General features: G+C 35.5%; 2 protein-coding genes across 3 annotated transcripts; both read left to right on the top strand.

The window, feature by feature from the left end:
- The first annotated feature begins 2,891 nt into the window (after window positions 1–2,891).
- Window positions 2,892–7,631, top strand: LOC107716639 (caveolin-2-like). The gene is made up of 3 exons (XM_016523132.1): window positions 2,892–3,164; window positions 3,804–3,991; window positions 7,095–7,631. Exons 1-3 carry the CDS (start codon window positions 3,015–3,017, stop codon window positions 7,243–7,245), a joined length of 489 nt encoding a protein of 162 aa, XP_016378618.1. The 5' UTR covers window positions 2,892–3,014; the 3' UTR covers window positions 7,246–7,631.
- Window positions 7,632–9,970: 2,339 nt separating this feature from the next.
- Window positions 9,971–16,858, top strand: LOC107716666 (caveolin-1-like). Of its 2 annotated transcripts, XM_016523169.1 has the most exons (3): window positions 9,971–10,278; window positions 10,938–11,105; window positions 15,947–16,858. In XM_016523169.1, the coding sequence occupies exons 1-3, from the start codon at window positions 10,243–10,245 to the stop codon at window positions 16,286–16,288; spliced, it is 546 nt and encodes a 181-aa protein (XP_016378655.1). In that variant the 5' UTR covers window positions 9,971–10,242; the 3' UTR covers window positions 16,289–16,858. The 2 variants fall into 2 exon arrangements, with proteins under 2 accessions (XP_016378655.1, XP_016378654.1); XM_016523168.1 differs by lacking the exon at window positions 9,971–10,278 and having other exon boundaries at window positions 10,846–11,105.
- The last annotated feature ends 4,787 nt before the right edge of the window (window positions 16,859–21,645 follow it).

Here is a 21,645-nt window from a genome sequence, read left to right on the forward strand (position 1 = left end):
AAAATACCCTGCAATTGTACTTTTAGTATACTAAACTGGTATACTTAAACTCTGATAAATTGGAACAACTCATTTTGTACTTAATGCCCTTTTAATTGTGCGGAAGTAGTGCTGAAGTCCGACTAAAGATATAATGAAGTATATTTGATTGCGCTAAAGTGGAACTATTGCAAGTATACTTTAGGTACACTTTAAATATCTTGCATTTAAAGACCGATATTATTCAAAAATCATACAGTCCTCATCAATAGTGACATTAAAACACATGGCTTAATATTGTGAAATGTACATTGTGCACAAGTAGTACTCCAAATAAAAGTTTAATTACATTTTTTTATATCAGTAAGTCTTGAGCGATATGTCAATAAATATGTTAACAGATGAACTATACTTAGTATGACATTTCATATGTATATATATATATATATATATATATATACATACATATAAAATTTCATAAGAAGAAGAAGAAGAAGAAGAAGAAGAAGAACGCCAACAGATAAAATAGGTGCCATCACACCTTCGGTGCTTGGCCCCTAATTCTAAAGGGTTCACAGACTTTCAAGCACCACTGTGTGTGTGTGTGTGTGTGTGTGTGTGTGTGTGTGGGGGGGTGTGTGTGTATATATATATATATATATATACACACATTTAATGCCATTGACCCACTGCCTAAAAACAGTGATAAGCAGCATACCAAGTCCTAGTGGGAAGTGCTTGAGTTTTAATAGCTTTATTTAGTTTGCTGGCAATAGCTAATTACCAGAGCTATGATTTTATTACTTTGCTTCCAGTAGCTAGATGTGCGGTCCCATATCCTCGAGGGAAAGACTGTTGAATTTGTGAACTTAAGTTATTATGACAGTAAAAGATTGCACCAGAAGAGATCAATCAGACTTTCCTGCTAAACACTTCATCATAGATAATGATACTTGATACCTTCAATGAAGAGTTTAGCAGTGAAGTCTGATTACTCTGTTTCACAATTTGATTCAGAGAAAAAATATATACAGTGCACCCACATCAAACTAGAGATCATATTGGCCGTTCATGATGCTGACAACGTTTGATCTCCACTTCAAACACACGCAGAGGAAAGGTCTTGGCACCTTTGCTTTGCTGTTGGAAATCAGCTGTGTGTTTATCCATAGGGATTATGGCCTGTATTGTGCATGTTCTCATGGGTAGAATGTGCTTTTCACTCCCACTGTTGTGCTTTTGCTCTACTGTCATGGGCCGCCACGTCCTCTCCCATTTTTCCTCCCGACTGTTACAACACAATGAGTTTGTTGTTTATGTGTGTATCAGCTCCGTGGAACTCCCTTCATTCCCTCAGGTTATAGAAAACATTATATTCAGACATTTGCAAAGAATTATAAAATCTACAAAGTGCTATTCAAAAGAAGGTGTTTAGCAAAATGACGAAAATTACCATCAACTTTCATTGTGGAAAGGAACAGCTTGGACACTTTGCTAAACATCTTCTTTGGCATTCAACAGAAAGAAAGCTGACTCGTGTGTATATATATATATATATATTATTATGTTAATTATTGTTTTCTGCTTGTTGGTTGCACTTCATTGATTTGGCAGACAAAAAGTAAAAAAAAAAAAATGTACGTATTAATTTAACATTTTTAATATAAAATGTTTACTATTATTTTACCGAAGAACAAATAATACAAAAATTATGCAAAACAATGATTAAGGTTTTCTTTTCAAGAATGTAACAGAAAGAAAGCTGACTCGTGTGTATATATATATATATATTATTATGTTAATTATTGTTTTCTGCTTGTTGGTTGCACTTCATTGATTTGGCAGACAAAAAGTAAAAAAAAAAAAATGTACGTATTAATTTAACATTTTTAATATAAAATGTTTACTATTATTTTACCGAAGAACAAATAATACAAAAATTATGCAAAACAATGATTAAGGTTTTCTTTTCAAGAATGTAATTATTTTAAAGAGGCTTTTTTTCTATTATGATATCAGGACAGTTGCATCACTCTTGAATTTTACATTCATTTTTGGGTGAACTGTCCCTTTAAAACGTCAAATAGGAAGGTAAAGACCAACACTGTATCAGAGAGTGACTTATTGTCCAACCTTAAGACAGGCAAATTATCTACTAACAGTCATCGACTGTGTCTAAAAGCTGAATAATGCTGCCTTACTCCAGGTAGGAGTAATAAATGGTTCTAAGAAGTACAAAACCCTTGCTGTTTATGTTTAAACCCAAGTAATAATTGAAAACTCAAACAATATGGATCAAGAATTCAGTTCCTCTGTCACATGCAGTAGGCTAATTGCTTAGTGGAGGAGAAGAAGAGAGAAGTGTCCTCAGCTGAACAGAGCTGGTCATACTTATGTCCTGTTAAGAAAAAAAAAGAAAAGAAAAAAAATGAGAGTATGATTGGTAGGAAACCAGTTCCAATTTCAAAACTAAAATTAATATTTTAGAAAGGATATCAAGGACCTGTTGGGAGTGTTGACACTCCAAAAACATCAATAATGAGGTGGCTTTGAAAGGATTTTTGTATCAATACCAGATTTTTAAAAAATGATGTGGGAATAAAGAACCCTTAAAATCAAACACAAACCACTTTATATTATATTATACACGTGATATTGTATCCTTTATTTTAATGAATGAATGTGTAAAATGTGAGGAAACGACTGAGGGAAAAAAAACATAAACTGTGAACTATGTTTACACCAGAGTCTATAGAGGAAATAACAATAACAATCTGATAACATTCCTTGAGTTCTGTTTCAATAAACAGTTTGTCGAGATAAGGATGGCTGGACAAGGATTTATCCCTAAAATATTTCCTTATCATTGATCCACAGTTGTTTGGAGCAGTGAATTGAGTGCCGTTTGTGTGTTTTGTCTGCGCGTGAACGCGTCTTCCGTGAGGGGCGTGGACGCGTCCTGCCCTGAGCGCACAGTGCGCGTACAGCAGGCGCAACAGACAGCAGTGTGCGCCGCGCAACTCCAAAACAAAAAAATGGGGCTTGAAAAAGAGAAAATGGAAACCAGTGTCATTATGGATGAGGATGAATTCAATAGATCGATTGAACCGATACTTGGAAAAAAAACGAACGTGTATTCAGAGGTCCCGGACAGAGATCCTAACGATATTAACGCTCATCTAAAGGTAGGTGACAACGCGAGACCCCTTTTTCTATCACTTAATTTTGCGTCTAAAACTGACTAAACATGAGTGATACAAGCGCTAATAATGTGCTCATATTAGTTTCTTTCGATATGAGAAGTTATTTTCGCGCACCGCCATTCACTTGCATATTAATGCATTTTCAGACTGAGTCTGTTTTATTAGAATAAGTGTAATTGCACATGCGCGATAATAATCTTCTTTTTTTTTGCATACAATACTGCATTAATGCACACACACAAAGGAAAAAAAACACTGACAGAAGAAAATACATATAAAATAAGGTGTCAGTAGTTTTAATATTAACAATAATAATAAAATACAATAAGCAAAATACTCACACACATAATCACACACATAAGACGGTTGTATTGAATATCAGCACATGTGTGATTTAGTTGCAAGTATGTTAATATTAATAACTTACGTTTCAGACAAAATTGTGTTTCTTGTTCAAAACTATAAATAAATAAATAAATAAATGAAACAGACTTTATTGGTCTTTGAGGGTGTTTAAATATAAATTTGGTAGTTACTTTCTTTTTATACATGTTGGCTAATTTAATAGTCTAAAGAGTTTGTTCACTATTGATTTTTTTTATTTCATGTTTTATTCCATAGGTTGGTTTTGAAGACATCATTGCTGAGCCCATCTCCACGCACAGCTTTGACAAAGTTTGGATAGGCAGTCATGCTGTGTTCGAGCTGGTGAAATACATCTTCTACCGGATCCTCACCACGTTTCTGGCCATTCCCATGGCATTCATTGCAGGGATTGTTTTTGGGATCCTCAGCTGTATACATATTTGGTATGAAAAGGCTTCTTGTTGGGGAAGGCTGTTGGCGCTCTGTTGTATTTTCCACAGCCCAATTGCAGAATATTTGCCTTGGCCACTACCCACTTAGATAAAGACTAGCATTTAAAAAAATACCACAGAGAAAGTCTTGCATACTGGTTTTGTACAGCACAGGTGGGCCTGCATTTCCACCCTGGAAAAATCCACACATAACTCACACTGGATTGTTAGCATTCTAGTCAAGTGTTTTTCTCTTAGCGGTTTGACACATGCAAGCAGAAAACTTGGCACAACTTGGCGCTTGACCCTTTAGGTCAGGAGCGTTTTCAGGGTCAGTGTTCCTGAGGTGACATTAGCACATGTGGATGTTTGTAAACTTAGCTCCCCAGCAGTAGCAGAGTTAGTTAGTTAGTTTAGTTTATTGTCCTTTCGGAAATTCTTTTTTAAAGGTAAAAGGGTCTAAATGTCTAAATGAGTTAGCTTAGGAATGAGTAATCCTGACAAATGAGATAAGATCTAATGTCAAGAAGTCAGTGTAGCTCAAAAGGAGAAGAGAAGTCTACTTGGTGAATATTGCAAGTTTAAGAATATTGATTAAGAATATTGCTATATTGGGTGACAAATTCTGTGGCTTGCTGAAGACAGATGTCTTCTATACTTCACTTAATGTCTGTACTCTGTACTTAGAATTTTAGCCTGGTAGATGTTAAAACAAGTGAAAAAAGCAAGTAATTATCATAAAGACTTGGAAATGGGCTGTTTTTACTTCTGCATCTAGACAGAATTCCGTAACAATGTGCTAAAATGATTTCGCAAATGTAATGTGTTACAGACATGAATGACGCTTGTTGAGGAGTGTTTACTTTTCCAAACTCAAACATCTATCAACACCCTAGCAACCACCTAAAACATCAAGCATGGTGCTATTCGCACAGAACCTTAGCAACTGCATAACAGCATCCTAACAACCATCCAGGGGTGCGTTTCCCATCGTTAGCTAACGATGGTTGTTAGTTCCATTTAACTCTATTGGTAACGACGGAACTTGCGACCATAGTTGCTTTTGGGAAACGCACCCCAGATCGGCAAGCACAGTGATAAAAATCACACAGAAACTTAGCAATTACAATGCCCTAGAAACACAGAGAATAGTGCTAAACCACATTGAACCTTAGCAACTGCATAGCAACACCCTAACAACCACCTAGATTGCTAAGCATAGAGCTTAAAACCACACAGAACCTAAGCAACTGCATAGCAACGCCCTAGCAACCTTCTAGAACACCAGCAAAGTGCTAAAATCCACACAGAACTTTAGCAATCACCAACAACACCAAGCATAGTGTTAAAATAACACAGAATTGTAGCAACTGCATAGCAACACCCTCAAAAAGTCTCAACTGCGATCTTCAGGCAGAACTTGCATGCAAGGGTGAGGAGTCCTCCTTCTCCGATTTTGTCACACTCGCCATCAGGATTGATAACCTCATGAGACAAGCTCCTAAAAGGAAAAGTGGAAGAGGTGGGCGAACCAATGATCTCACACCCAACCCTGTGGAAATGTCTTCCCCTGAGGAACCCATGCAAATAAACGCGTCCCGACTATCTGAGAGTGAAAGAGAACGAAGACGATATCAACAACTGTGTTTTTACTGCGGTGAATCAGGCCACCGCAGTTTAGGATGCCCCCACAAGCTTCAAAATAATCCCCGGGTTTTGATGTGATATGAGCTCATTTAGATTAAATCACCATTGGTAACATAATTTATTGTAATGCTTTTTTCCTCAGTTGGTCAGAACAAACATGGCAGACTTGTTTCTTACTTGTTCAGATGACAATATATGGTGAAAATACTTATTTGAGTCATATATTCCAAGACGTAGGCGAGAATCTGTGATTCCGAAGAACAGGAAATTGCCACACCGGTGCGGTGACTGACAGCCACACATTCACCTCAAAACATTAGATTAAGCCGCGCTGGAGCCACGCCGGAGCACAACCCACACAAGGAAGATAATTCCGCACACAGCTGCAATTGCAGGTTTTCAAACAGAGATGGCGACAAAGAGGCAAAACTTACGGACTGCAGCTTTAATATTATAAACAGAGAATTTTCCTACAAATTTAATTTTATAAATAAGTTTATTAAAAATAAACTGTTAGACCTGTGCTGTAGATACTAGAAACACTTTATGTATTATCTCAAAACGTATTCATTCGTTATGGGCCAGTCATGCTCACTGATGGATTTGCATATGTGCTGAATGTTAAAGGCAGAGTAAGTGATTTTTCAAAAACACTTTAGAAAACTGATTCGGGCCGAATCGCAAAACAAACTTGTTGCCAATCAGCAATAAGGGGCGTGTCTACTCGTGATGTGGAGGAGAGCGCGTTCAGTGCATGGGACGGACATTAGCCGAGCCGAGTGACAGAAAGATAGAGATGGCGGATAAAAAACAAAAGAGGAAAACGTCTGCGGAACGATAAGGCAAGAAGTAGGACCCGTGTAAATATCGGATCAGCTTTCCAGCGCTGGAGAGAACTTAAGGAGCGGAGGCCTGCGATCGGACGCCGAGGTTGCTTTGTTTCTTCTCAATAGGTGAGTAACACTGTGTCTACAACAGCTAAAGTCTGCCTACACTGGACGTGCTCAAACGACCGTTGAAAACCATTTGAAATTTGTGTCATCACGTCATAAATAGAACCCGGCAGCAGTTTTCTGTCGGGGATTTGTTGCGCCGCGCTGTGCCGCTCACGTCCGTAGACACGGTGAAATATTGGTTTTGCTTTGTTTCACAGAACTAATCGTTGCCTGGGTTGCGTACGTATATGTGGGGCGGAGCTATCAAAATAGGGGCAAGACCCTTTTGGGGTAGGGGCGTGTTTGTTTTGGTGATTTCAAATATCAACATTGTCTACCAGAAATCACTTACTCTGCCTTTAAGAATATCAAAGGTGATGATTTTTGGAACCATGAAGGTTAATGCTTCGCACGCATTCCAGGCTATATTTTAACCCTATAACAAAGAGAGAGGAACAAATTCACCTTGATATGATTGTTATGTAATTCTTATATATCAGCACACATGATGATGAGCTGTTTTCCCTCCACAGGGTGGTGATGCCAGTGATCCAGGGCTGCATGATGACACTGCCCTCCATCCACGTGATCTGGACCAGCCTGATGGACATGTTTATAGGGCCGTTCTTCTTCAGCATCGGACGGTGCTTGTCGTCCATCAATGTCAAGACTGTGCAAAACTGACCAAATCTAACTCAGCATAGAAGTGTTGCAGAATCTCTTTGACACGTTTTTTTGGCCTTTGGCCTTTTGGAGGATTATTAGCTGAAGGATCATTTATCCTTGATTTCTGAAGTACAGAGAAGAGAAAGAGCTTTTCTTTCATTTCAGTGCACAATTGCAATATTCATTCCGTTGTTTCACCACTGACTTGTCAGCCTTGTACTGGGCGTCGTCAGTGCTCACATGCTTTTTCAGTACTGTTATGTAAGTCTAATTAACCTTTTATATTATATATAATGCAAGACTTTTCAAAGATTATAATGTAATGATTAAGATGTAGCCTTAAAAGAATAGTTCACCCCAAAATGAATATTTGCTGAAAATCAAGATCAAGATCAAGATGTAGATGAGTGTTTCTTCATCGGAACAAATTTGGAGAAATTTAGCATTACATCACTTGCTCACCCATGGATCCTCTGCAGTGAATGGGTGCCATCAGAATCAGAGTTCAAACAGCTGATTAAAAACATCACAATAATCCACAAGTAAACCACATGACTCCAGTCCTTTAATTAACATCTTGTTAAGCGAAAAGCTGTGTGTTTGTAATAAACAAATTCATCAAGACGTTTTTACCTCCAAACAGTTGCTTAAAGTATGAATCCATAATTCATAATAGTGCTTCTTCAGTGAAAAAAAAATGGACTTGTTTATTACAAACAAACATCTTTTTGCTTTACAAGCTGTTAATTGATGTTAATTGAAGGACTGAAGTTTGTGGATTACTTTATTATGATGTTTTTATCAGCTGTTTGGACTCTGATGACTCTGACGATTCATTCTGATGGCACCCATTCACTGCAGAAGATCCATTGGTGAACAATTTAGTAATGCTAAATTCCTCAAAATTAGTTTGGAAGAAGAAACTCATCTACATCTTCGATTGCCTGAGAGTGAGTAAATTGTCAGCAAATGTTCATTTAAGGATGAGACATTGTGCTACTACATGATATATAATATTGCAATAAGCGCATGATGTGCTTGTAAGGAAAAAATGATGCAGCTACTTCCAATAGGGCTGTAGTGTTGTGCGATTTCTGAGTTAATATTTATATTGTTTGGAAATGATTTATCAGAGTAAATTAAATGATTTGATGGCATTTTAGTGTACAAACTATTTATGGTTTTTAGGTACATTCCTATTATAAAGAGCATTTCACAAATATAACACATTTTCTTCTGTATTAATGACTTCTTTTCATAATGATATTGAATTGGCGATTCGTTTGACTTGCAAAGCCACATTTGACATGCTGTTTGCCATTGATTGTGCTTTGTTAGTGGCTCCGCGGAGTAAATGGAATATTTGACTGTGAAATGGAACATTAGAGGCTCAGGTGCCGTTTCCTCACCCCTGTTGAATGATGTCATGTAGCAAACATGCTGAACACAGCTCAGCTTATGAAAGACAGAACTAAATGTCTCTCAGTCAGCAAATAAAATTATTTTTGGAAATTAAAGGATGGATTGTTTTCTTTGCTGAGAGACCATACCATGGAGATCAATATGTGGCACATGGAATGTTAACCTGACAAGATTTAACGTCTTGTGCAATGAGAAAAAAATCCTCCGGGTGACATGTTCAATGCGGAATACAGGTATGCCTAAGGATAACGGTGTACCCACAAAAAAAAGTGTATGTTTTTGTAGAAGGATCGAAGTGTTCTATTGAGTTCTTAACAGCTAGATTTTATTAAACGTTTCATTACGCATTTTGACTTGGTAGAATAGTAGGTTTACTATGAAGTACAAATAAATTGATTTTTTCAATAAATTGCAATAATTACTGCTTTAAATTAATATATATTATACAGAAATATATTTTATATTGTATATTTATTATTTTATATAGTACAACAATGATGAAAATTATCATATAAAATAATACGAATATTTGTATTATAGTTTTATATAAAAAAAATTTAAAATAACTACAAAAGTGCTTTTTTACGTGAGCTATACAGTGACTTTTGGCCACTACCACTTGTCGTTTTTTTTTTTTTGCATATTTTGCATTGCCTGTCACATCCCTCACTTTGCCAGAACCTGACCCAGATACACAAATATTTGTTAGGCACAGTAAATGCACACTCAAAGATATAAATAAGTAAAGTAAATGATAGTAAAGTTGGACAAATATGAGAAAAACAAGAACATTAAACCGCAGCGTTATTGTTGGTGAAAACATTCCAAACTAAGTGCAAGTCAGTCTTGCCTTGAGGTACATTGCGGTATGCAAACCGACCTTAGTCACATTTCAGGTTTATACACCTCAAGTCATGTATGAATTTCCTTACAGAACTATATCTTTTCGAATTTAAATGTTGGACTGGAAAAGCAGCCAATAAGTGTTCAGGATACTCAATACTATTTGAAAACCTTCTCAAGATGCACCTCATAGAGCTGTAAGATAGTAAGATAGGGTGGCTTGTTGAGTAACTTTGATTTGTTTAACATTTAATTTTGGTCACTACACAATCCTCCATTTTGATGCTTTATAATTGTGATGGCTTTACCATTACAGCAACGTGGAAAATAGTGCTAATAAAAACGTTCTGGTAGTGTACATGGGATTCGTTCAGGAGAAGTTGGTACAGTGCCCAAATATATGCCTCCCATTTAGGAAAAATCACGTCAAAATATCCAACCACTAATACTGCGTAGCTCTACGAGTGGCAGGCTAATGGAAGGTTTCAGTCTCATTCATTGAACACACACAGCTTGTCCTCAGTGACTGAGAGGAACTCCCACTTAATGCCATGAGAGACTCCAGGAGAGATAAAACACGACTCAGTAGATAAAAGCTTTATTGGACGTTCGTATGCAGAAAAGAGGGCTGTTTTAAGGGAAAGGACTCCCCACTGTAAGCAATATCCCCACGCCTCCCACACTGCTTCCTCTCTACTGATTGTCTTGTTTCCACACACTCATCTGAGCGCACTTCAGGCACGGGACAGCATGACTAGCGGATACAAGGACGAGGCACCTGAAGAGGTAAGAATTACACCTATTTTACCTCAGAAATGTCAATTCAGGATTTCTTGAGGAACTTATGCAACAAACCCTTAGCTAAGTTGGCTACTTATTACTCAAACACTTTTAGGGGTTTATCAACACATGAAGGCGGTGTGTTGGCAATTGCTCTACTACTGTCTTTTTTTCGCGCATGTTTGCTCATTGGTATTATCTTTTTCTGGCAAGTAGTTGTACAGCAAGCCTTACTTCTCCCTTCATTTTTCACTTTATGCACACTTTCGCAAACTCAACTTTAAAGAATAATAATATTAGCTAAAATATGAACTGTTCACTAATCCAAAATAATGTGCCGTTTCGTAGCGCATGTTGTCAAAACGCAATGCAATTACTTCTTCTTTTTTTTAGTTCAGAATAACTAATATATTTTAAACACGTCCTAAAAGGTAAATATTTTAAATTGTGAGTGTATTTGATATATATTTCTGCTGCGGATTAAGAGCAGAGCACAGTGGGAAATGGCGCCCCCGTGCGGCGGGTCGCTCTGCTGTGTTCCAAAGGGGTGTGGTGCTTCATTTCTATCCGCTTAAAACCATCCCATGCCAAGGCAGTGCCGAGTTGCGCCCCAGTCTCCCCTCCACGCTCATGAACTTCATTTTCTGTTTTCTCTGGAACCGCAGGACTACGCTCACTCACCGTTCATCAGGAAACAGGGGAACATTTATAAACCAAATAATAAAGAAATGGATAAGGACAGCATCAATGAAAAGACCCTTCAGGATGTCCACACCAAGGAGATTGACCTGGTCAACCGGGACCCAAAGCATTTAAATGACGATGTGGTGAAGGTAAGTCATTCAACGAACTTTTTCTGCTTTATGCAACTTTTTCTTTCTTGGCAAGTCACTTTAATAATAATAAAATACTTTAAAATGGATTTATTTATAGATAAGTGCACGAATAGTATAATGTAATATGAAGCAAGTGCACGCAACTTTTTATACGTAATTGTTTTAGTATGTATTATATTTTATAATAAATTTATAATATTATGTTGTATTACAATATGTAATTTATTAATAACTATTTGTATTATTATTATAATATAAATATTATAATTATTAAATGGTATGTATTGTTATAATAAATATTTTTTATGAAAAAAAAAGTAATAGTTTTGCATTATAACTCAACAGAAAGTTTGGCTTCATAAACTAAGTGGTGAGTCAGTGGTCAGTTTGTCACGGTGGCACTGGAAACAATTATTGCAAGCAGCAGCTGTCTTTGAAAACTGATACAATGGTGGTTTCAAGTCCTTGTAGAATCTATCATTTTACTTGCAAAACCTTAAACGCACTTGCATCCGGTGTCACCTGGTCCCTATCATTGCATTCTGGAGCGCTGGTGTCGCTACTTTAGGTGTTTTGGAGCAGTAGTTGGTTTCTAAGCATGTGCAATGTCTTAGACCATCTTGAACCAGCTGATCAAACTGGTTTTTAGAGCATGGTAGCTGGTAAACCAGCTTAGAAACCAGCTGTTCCACAGCTACCAGCTTAAGCTGGATTTCCCAACAGGGTGGAAGCAATTATCACTGGAGCAGCTGTCTTCGCAATGTGAAATGCTGGGACTGTGGCACGAGTTTGTGAAATCCTACATTCAGTAATAGCACGGTGCTCTCATTTTGAAGGGCATGTGGCGTTGGTAACTCCCAAGCAGTGAGGAGCTGTCAAAGTAAGGCCTTTTTTATAGAGGAAATATTAACAGTTTCCTGTTTTTGAGCAAAGGCTGCACACCTAACATTCTTCGTGAAAAGTTTCCTGGGCGTGGGTCGATGCCTTGCATAGCAACTTTCTCAGAAAGAAAAGTCAACAGGTCACCTGATGATATAGAAATACACTCTGCTTTCGAAAATGATCCCCCTGCATCCATCTCCGCTCTTTTCTTCCCATCCCTTATTTCTTCTTTTATTCTGTGTCTTTCTCCCTCCCACCTCAACATGACACTGAGTCACATCCCCGAGGACACATGCAATTGAATGCTTCTCATGATTTGACTGAAAATTGAATCCAGAGAACACTGAAAGCTAGTTTTCTGCTTTTAATTTGATGTTTGCTAAGAATTATGGGATTGATGTCACAAGTCAAACTCGTTTGCGCACACAGTCCTTTTATTTTGGCCTTAAAAGGGGTTGAGCGCTCACAGTGGTCTTGCGTAGGAGAGCGTAGCAGGGAATTCCCATCTCCATTTTCACAAATTCTCTGTACACGAGCACACACACACACACACACACACACACACGGGGCGTTCCTCCAGACCATGATGCACTCGTGGTCCAAATGCACTCCCACAGACATCCACATCAAAGATCCTTGTGTGCAGAAACACATGCATAGCTTTCCCTTGGAACAGACTATTTTCCTCTCATAAAAGTACATTCTTTTAATAGCATGCTAGAGCAGGATTCCACATGGGAGTGTGGCCAGAGCACAGGACGAGATGACCCCCATGTAGACATTCCCAATGAGTGGCATTATAATTTGTAGTATGTCTTTTTTGCCTGATTACTATAATTTTTGGCTGACCAATATAGGAAAACTTTCTTGAGCTGATACAGTTACAGCATTAAGGCTTTGGTGTTTTTTTTTAGTCACTGCATCTGATTTTGCGATTTGAAAAGAGTCACAGACTGTTGCCATGGTGATCAAGGATTTAGAAAAAATAAACAATTGTAGCTATAATTTCTTTTTAATTTAAAACCGCTGTGGATCCTCAACAATGGCATTATTTAAAAAAAAATTTTGCCTGTCCAAGTACAACATATTTGATGTGTACTGTATATGGAGGATTATTTTAAAATAAGATAACGAGCTCTATATTTTATTTATTTTATTTTATTATTAAATATAGCTGTATTTTTAAACATGAAATAAACAGTTTTAAATATATCTATTTATTTGTCAGTTTGAAAAGTGATTTATTTATTTACTTTCTTAATTTATCTTGTTTTATATATATATATTTTTTTCATTTTATTGTTAAATATAGTTGCATTTTAAAATATGATTTATTTATTTACATTTTTATTTTACTTTATTTTATTTATTGTTAAAAATAGCTGTATTTTTAAACATTATTTAAATAAACAGTTTTAAATGTTTGTGAGCTTGAAAAATTATATATTTATTTACTTTATTTAATTTTTTTATTTTATTTTATGTACAAATTCAGTTTTTAAATATAGCTCCATTTTTAAATATCATTTAAACTGTTTTAAATATGTCTATTTATTTGTCAAAATATGTATTTACTTTTTAACATTTTTTAAATTTTATTTTATATACAAATGTTGTTTTTAAATATAGCTCCATTTTTAAAAATGTATTAAACTGTTTTAAATATGTCTATTTATTTGTTGATAAGTTATTTATATACTTACATTTTTATTTTATCTTATTCTATTTTATATATTTTTATTGTATTATTAAATATAGTTGCATTTTTAAATATGATTTATTTATTTAAATTTTTTTTAATTTTCATTAAATAAAAATTTCATTTTTTATTTTTCATTTTTAAATGTGACAATTTATTTGTCAGTTTGAAAAGGGGTATATTTATTTACATTTTTGTTTTTATTTATTTATTTATTGTTTTGTTTTGTTTTGTTTTATTGCCTTTTTAGACAATTTTAAATAAAAAAATTTAAATGTATACTTATTTGTCAGTTTGAAAAGTGATATATTTATTTATATAGTTATTTTGACTAAATTGATCATTGTTTTCATGTTTAAGTGCACTCATTTTACTCATCCATAAACTGTTCACTGCACACTGGTGATTTATTAACTATGTGTGGACTGGTCATATAATCACAAGCCCCGAGGTTTGAAGAATGCAAGTTGATGCTTCTGTCAGTACAATGAAGGTGTTATCAGACAACACTGTGCAGTCAGCTCAAGAACTGTTTATTTTAACTTTGTTGAAAGTCATAGTTGTAATATTCAAGTAATGGAAACTATGTGTCTGGCCAATCGGGATATACTGTAGATAAATGAACTGGGAGGACAGGCTTATAAGACTGTCTAATTTGGCGTTTCTTTGCCAACTTGAGCCATGATGGTTTCAAGCCCTTGGACAAGTAGTAATTTATCATTTTACTCTTACAAGAACTTCAATTTACTCTAACAGACATGTTGGTGCGCCTATAAGGCTTCTTAACTAACTTAACCAGCAAGCCTTTAGATAGATTGTGCTGGTTAACCAGCATTTTTTCCTAGTGAACAACAAAACTATGCTGTTTCAACTAGTATAAAAAGTCTAAACTGGTCTTTTAAGTAGGGAAACAATTCATTTTCGGGGACTATTAGTTGAAAGATCACCATAAACAACACTGCTGTCTTTCGATTAGAAGAAGTTCAGCTAGATTTTGTTGGCTATAGCTTGCTCAAAAAGGAGGTGTTAAATATTAGCTTAATCTTGACTTTGACATGTGACTGTGAAGGACGGGCTGTGTTTGTGTGTGCTTTTACCCTGTATAAGCAAAGGTGTCTCAACTGAAATAAACACATCTGCATTTAAAAGCAAGTGTACTGTTAAACCAGGATGGTGTGAGGTTTGCCAGCTCGAGGAACATCTAAACCAAGCTTTGCAGGGCTTATTAAATGAGATTTATATATACATGTCTTTTCTAAGTGTTAGTGTTTGGTGTCAGGCACTATCTGATCCAGTCTGCAGTTGATACCTGAGGTTTAGAGCAAGGTGACTTGGGCATGAACCGGGTGGTTCCAGTCTGAGTGAAGCAGAGCAGGCTGCTGGACAATGTAAAGATGCTGTCTGTGAGGAATGTGGAGATGGCTGAAGGGGAGGAGGAAGAGTCATGCTGCTTTTCTTAATGTCAGTCCACTTGATATGGATGAAAACATGCAGAAATACTCCAGTTTTTATGATAATTTATTGATCACAAAAACTTACATATAAATAAAATATAAATATATGTATAATAAAATTAATGGGCTTCAGCATCCCCATGACCCCTCATAGGACAAGTGGGCTGGAGAATTTATGGATGAATATATAAATGTGTATATTTTTCATATATCTTAAAATTATATTGAAATATTTTAATTTTGTTTATTATTTTAATTATTTTATTTAATTGTGGTTGGCATAACAAATTATGAGTTGCATTACAGTAATGACTGAAATAGATTTATCTATATGTTTTTTTTTTTATTGTATGTATTTAGGTATTTAGATGATAGATAGATAGTTGATAATATTATTAATAATAATATTTATATATCCATATATTCAATATTTAATATATTTTGAAATATCAATAATAATTCAAAAGTTATTCTTAAATAAGCAAAGATTTCCCAGCAAAAACATTCATATTGCAACACAGAGGCAGATATTTTTTTAAATATTATTAAAAGTCTTTTTACTACCTGAATATCATGGATAATCCACCAGGAGGCAGAAGACATGCAGTAGACTGAGGTTTTTATGAAAAAGTATTGATCATGTTAATGATATAAAGGTCTTAGAAAGTCATTAATGGGTTAATTGGAAAACAGTTGTGCAAAATGAAATGATGTCTAAATTGTGATTATAAGAATACAAAATTTTTTAATTCCGTTGATAAAATGATAAAATGATAAAATTCTGAAATCCCTTTCATCTCCAGGTGGACTTTGAGGACGTGATCGCTGAGCCTGCTGGTACCTACAGCTTCGACGGCGTGTGGAAGGCGAGCTTCACCACCTTCACAGTAACCAAGTACTGGTGCTACAGGCTGCTGACGGCCCTGGTAGGCATCCCGCTCGCCCTGGTATGGGGCATCTTCTTCGCCATCCTCTCCTTCATCCACATCTGGGCGGTGGTGCCTTGCGTGAAGAGCTACCTAATTGAGATCCACTGTGTCAGTCGAGTCTACTCCATCTGTGTGCACACCTTCTGCGACCCGCTGTTCGAAGCCATCGGAAAGTGCTTCAGCAGCGTCCGGGTCACCACTACCAAGGTGGTGTAGGGACAGGGAGAAGGAAAAGAGCCAGAGGGCTGGGGTGGGGTGGGTTGGTGTGTGGCAGGGGAATGGAAACCAATGTCCGATGCAGGAAGATAAAACAAATGTAACCTCTCTAAAAAAAGAGGGCAGAAAAGTGAACAGAGATGGAGGGTTGCACTGTATTTAGGTGGCCCTTTGATAAGACTCTCCTCTCTGTCTCTGATCTGTCCGTGAGCTTTGTCTCCTCTCAGCTTTGGATTCTTGGGGTATAGGGGACGTGTGTTAAAAATGCAAATTTTTTGTAATTTGTTAGCATTTATCAACGTAGGAATACCGTTTCAGCCTGACTTTTAAAGTAGTTAATGCAAAAATGAAAATTCTGTAATTTACTTACCCTCATGTCGTTCCATGTTCAAAACCACCATAAAAGTGATCCATGTGACTTTTTTTTTTCAAGTCTACCATAGTCATGTGATATATGATATGAGATATGAAATATAGAGGGGTGAGTCATATTGACCACTTTTATGGTACTTTAATAGTGGGGTTTTTTTGTGTGTGTGTGTTTTTTGTACTTTTTGGAGCTTGACAGTGGTCACTATAATTAAATTATATATAATATATATATTACTATAAATTATATATATATATATATATATATATATAAATTATAAAATATAATATACATTTTAAAGTAAAAATGTAAAAGTATAAAATACATAAAAATTTTATTTTTAAGGTGCGGTCACGTTGGCAAAAAGCATGCACTATTTATTGTCAATAGTGTTGCGATGTATGAAGCTTAGCTCACTTTCAACCCAAGCAGTTTTCTGTTGATCAGTGCAGCGAATCTGCGTGACCAACTTGAATTTGTTGTGAAATCTCTGTTGGGAAGAAATCTTTTGCAAAATTCCCAATCAATCACATATATACCTATTGAAATAACTGAATTTCAGACTCGAAATTTTGCTGAACAACAGTAAATGTGACTGCACCTTTAACGTTAAATTGTTTTCAAACTTTTGTAAAGATATGAGGTTGAGTAAACGATGACCGAGTTATCATTTTGGCGTGAACCATACCTTTAAGATTTCCCTGCTGGGACAAGGCTGTGAACTTTTTTTTTTGGTTTGGTTTTGTTTGTTTTTTGTCCCCTTTCATTCATTGACATGTCTACTTAGTCGTGCCAAAATAGTTCCATTGTGATGTGTAAACATTATATAGTAGATTCTAATAGTTTTGCTATGTTCATCCATCCATTTGGGTACTATCACCCTTTGGTGTCATCACTGGGGTTTATGGAATCCAAATGTTTTTTGTTTGTTTTTGGGAAAGGGCTCGGGGGGGGGGGAAAAGAAGAAGAAAAAAGTAGGCGTGGCCCTGCTGATGTCAAGACTGCCCGTCACACTGCATGTTGCCACTAAATATGGTGGATGGCCCAAACACGGGGCAAAAGAGGTGCCCTCACTGAACCCTTTGCCAGCTCAGCATATACTAACAAAGAGACTGTTCCTGGCTCTGACACGTAACGCTTCAAACCAGCCATCATGGCAACAGCTTTTTGAGTGGCAGAGAATGTCTTTACAACTTCCAGATGAAGCTAGCAACTATAGGACACCAACCTAGCGAGATCTTCCAGCAGGTTGTGATGATTGAACTTTATTAAGCACATTACCAGAGCCTTAACATACACTTATACTTTATTTGCAGTCTTTGAAGATGAAGAACTTGTTTTTTTTGCATTTTTTAAAATGTTGTTTCTGTAGAAAAAAGTGACATCATTTGGTTTGAAGTTTTGTCCCGTAAACAAACCTGCCTGTTTTTCTGTTTATTCACTGTCATACACAAACACACACAGACACACACACTGGCAAATACTGGCAGCAAACGAACGTTTCCAGCATCAGAGGCTGCTGCTTAAGTGGGGTATATAGTATTTTGTACTGACATTAAGCTCACTTCTCTCACCTTTTGTCTGCTTCGATTCAGTCACCTCTTTGTTTACCTGCTGTCTTAGTATCTATTGAAATGCATTTTCTTCACTCAGTCTGCCTCTGTAGATGAGATAGTATTTTTATTCATATTTTTATATGAAAAATGAAATTCTTTTTCCTTGCTTTTACTGTAAAATCACATAATGCTGTGCACATTAAAGAAAATGTAATATAAATCAAGTTGATTTCATTTGTCTGGTTTATTCGACATTTTATTTGTGACACACTGCTGCAAATTCAGAAATAGCCTTTGCTTTCTTGTAATAAAAAAGTATTTGATTAAATGGCTTTGATTTTGTTTTAGGACTTTGTTTAAAGCCCTTTTGGGCTGCTTTAACCTCTGTGTGGTCATTTTAAGACTTTCTTTATTTGTGTACAAAACAGGCACAGTCCTCGAACCCACAGCAATTAATATTGCAGTATTTAAAGAGCAGCTAGAAATAAACTCATGGTTACTGAAATAAAGTGGAGAGAAATGAATCACAATGCTTATTTATTCTCTATGCTTTCTATAGTGAGAACTTGGACTGTATGTTGAGCATCAAAACATTTCTTTTCTTTTGTAATTCTTTTGTGGATCCTCTAATGAAACTAAACAATTTTTTCTTCTTATATTAATGTAAGTAGACTACATCAATGTTATATTTTAGTATCAATGTGTGTGTGTATATATGTGTGTGTGTGTGTGTATCTATATGTATATATATATATAGTGTTAGTTATTTTAAGTTAAACCAAATGGAAATGAGAAATGCTGCCTTGGCAACTAGATGAAATAAAATAAGTGTTGTTTGTATATATTTTTTTATTGCAAGTTTTTTAAAGGTTTTAGTTATATAATAACTCTGGCCTAGCCTATGTCTTCATCATAAGCACAATAAAGACGTTAACAGCATCATCTGAAAATATTTCCTTTAATTTTCACACAGAAATATTGTGATAGCCTGCCAAGAGAGCCTACATTTGATAGGAAAATTGCCTTTATTCAAATCTTTAAAGTGCTTCAACGGATTATTTGCACCCCCTGCGGGCGCCGCGGAAACACACAGAATCAACTGGTGGATTGTGAGATGTGATTCCCAAATCGTACCCTTGAATCGGATCTTTTTTATGTAGCCTAATAATTAAAATTGAGTAAAAATTAAGTAAATTGTAGACCTCCAGAAGTTTGGGGGTGAATCTTTTTTTGATTACTTTTGTTTAGCTTTTTAGAGAACGCCATCTGCAGCTTCTCTTTGTATCGACTCTTGGACGACTCGGACATGACCGGAAGTGTTAATTGTTCAGAGAGCACAAGTTCGATTCAAGAGTCGTATGATTTGTGAATCATTTCGACCGTTAAAATATTCTAAAAAAGACCTAAAAATGTCCTTATCGCTTAGAAATCCTTTGAATTTCATTTATAGTGCAACTCATTTCTTGTTGATGAATTGTTTGCAATCAATGATGAATGTACATTTTGAAATGTATATGCAGCTTAAACAAATATTGTATCCTAGGGCCCTGTGTGCAAGACAAAAGAAGAAGGCCTATTTGTCCAGTAAATATTGAGATGTTAAATAAAGCATTACAGTCACCATGCAAACCTATTCTGTTAGAGGACTGTATCGTTGTTATATGATAACACCTCCTCTTGGTAAATAAAGACAATAGCAAGCATTATGTCTTTTCAATTATTCGTTGTGTCCATTTGAAGCAGGGAGTCATTAAATTGATTCAATGTTCAATTACATCTATTTAATATGTCATTTAATACAGGATGCTACGTACTTTGATATCACTATTACACCCATTAAAACGTAACGTTAGTGAACAACACAGAAGATTTATAATTTAAAGGTGACATATCATGAAAATCTGACTTTTCCAGGTTTTAAGTGCTATAATCAGGTTATAGCACTTAATCTCTATAACATGCATCTATAATCTGCATCTCTTAATCTGTAAATTTCCACCCACAGCGCCGTCATTGTGATTTCGCAAGTGATAACAGTGTACCAGCTCGAATGCTATGGCGAAAGTTTGAGCAAAACATGCTAACTGTTCTGTCTTTGGCTGCTGTTCATTTTCCTCTATAGCCCTATGGGCATCACAACACCTGTTTCTTTCAGGTGTTGTTATCATCAGAATATCTTCTGCTATGAATATGCACAAAACTTTGCACTGAGTCATAGATCTTCGCTATTTGCTGCAGACAGATATCTCAACTCTTACAATAAAAGCACAAACCCAGTCAAGTTCGATCAAATCCCAGCTGTTTGAATAGAAATTACACAGAACAGATGGTAGTAACTTTCTGAGCAGCCATCCACCACCACCAGGTGTTCATTTCCACTGGCAGCACTCAGTTGAATCATCGTCACCGTAGAAACAAACACACACAAAAAAAACAGCGTACCTCCTGTCTCATTGTATATTCAGCTGCATGGAAAATTTTAATCAGGGAAATGCCCTCAATTTTTTGTCCAAATTTCAATTGTTTTAAAGGAAATAAATGTATTTGTCCATGTTGTCTTTTTGGGATAACTGTGTTTATTGAATCTGAGGTGGAATTGGTTTGTTTTGCAAAGGTTTTCAGGACAATGACCTGCTGAGTGGACAAAGGAGAGATTTTAGTGACCTCCTGGGATAAAGAATGATGACCAACTATGCTGAGTGAATGAGGGAAAAATCTAAGTTTTCTCTTAGTTTAGTTTATTTATATAGCACATTTAAAAAGGCAAATGCTGACCAAAGTGCTACACAAGCAAGGTTTATAAAACAATAACAATATACAAGAGGATTATTACAACAAGAAGATAATCAAATGCACATGGATTAAAACAATATCAATAACCACCTTCTAAAAAATAATATGTTTTGAAAAAAACTATGCTTGTGAACCAAAGTACACTCACTTGTACTGAATGTTTACTTCAAATCTTAAAAGTATATTTAAAAAAATTGATGATAATGTTAAATGTTATTGGATGTTACATTTAAAGTTAATCTTTTTTAAATGTACTAAATTGCAACTTCATCATTACAAAGGTGTCATTACAAATATACAATATTTAAATATATGACATACAAGTTTCAATAGAAATGACATTACAGTATATTTTAGTTTACCATAAATGCTTGTCAGTACATTCGACAGTTAATCCATATTTCAAAGACAATAGAAGTGATTATATTATAACGATGTACTTGGGTAAAAAAAGCACTCTTAAGCTCAACTAATTTCATTTAATATAAATTTAAACTATAATACATTTTCATTCAATGGTAAATTCGATTGCAATTAAGTGTCTGAAAACATTGCATTCAGTTTGCACTTAATTATATTCTCTCTATATATATATAAAAAATAAAAATCAAAAAATTATATTTATATATATATATATA

This window comes from Sinocyclocheilus rhinocerous, unplaced genomic scaffold, assembly GCF_001515625.1.
Source record: "Sinocyclocheilus rhinocerous isolate Xijiao unplaced genomic scaffold, SAMN03320098_v1.1 scaffold1201, whole genome shotgun sequence".
Lineage (NCBI taxonomy): Eukaryota > Metazoa > Chordata > Actinopteri > Cypriniformes > Cyprinidae > Sinocyclocheilus > Sinocyclocheilus rhinocerous.

Excerpts from the sequence above, each read along its gene's own strand:
- LOC107716666 (XM_016523168.1), top strand. The coding sequence starts at position 10,857 with ATGCCAAGGCAGTGCCGAGTTGCGCCCCAGTCTCCCCTCCACGCTCAT. Across the intron at positions 11,106-15,946 it reads TAAATGACGATGTGGTGAAG|GTGGACTTTGAGGACGTGAT; the intron begins GTAAGTCATTCA and ends TTTCATCTCCAG.
- LOC107716639 (XM_016523132.1), top strand. The coding sequence starts at position 3,015 with ATGGGGCTTGAAAAAGAGAAAATGGAAACCAGTGTCATTATGGATGAG. Across the intron at positions 3,165-3,803 it reads ATATTAACGCTCATCTAAAG|GTTGGTTTTGAAGACATCAT; the intron begins GTAGGTGACAAC and ends TTTATTCCATAG. Across the intron at positions 3,992-7,094 it reads CTCAGCTGTATACATATTTG|GGTGGTGATGCCAGTGATCC; the intron begins GTATGAAAAGGC and ends TTCCCTCCACAG.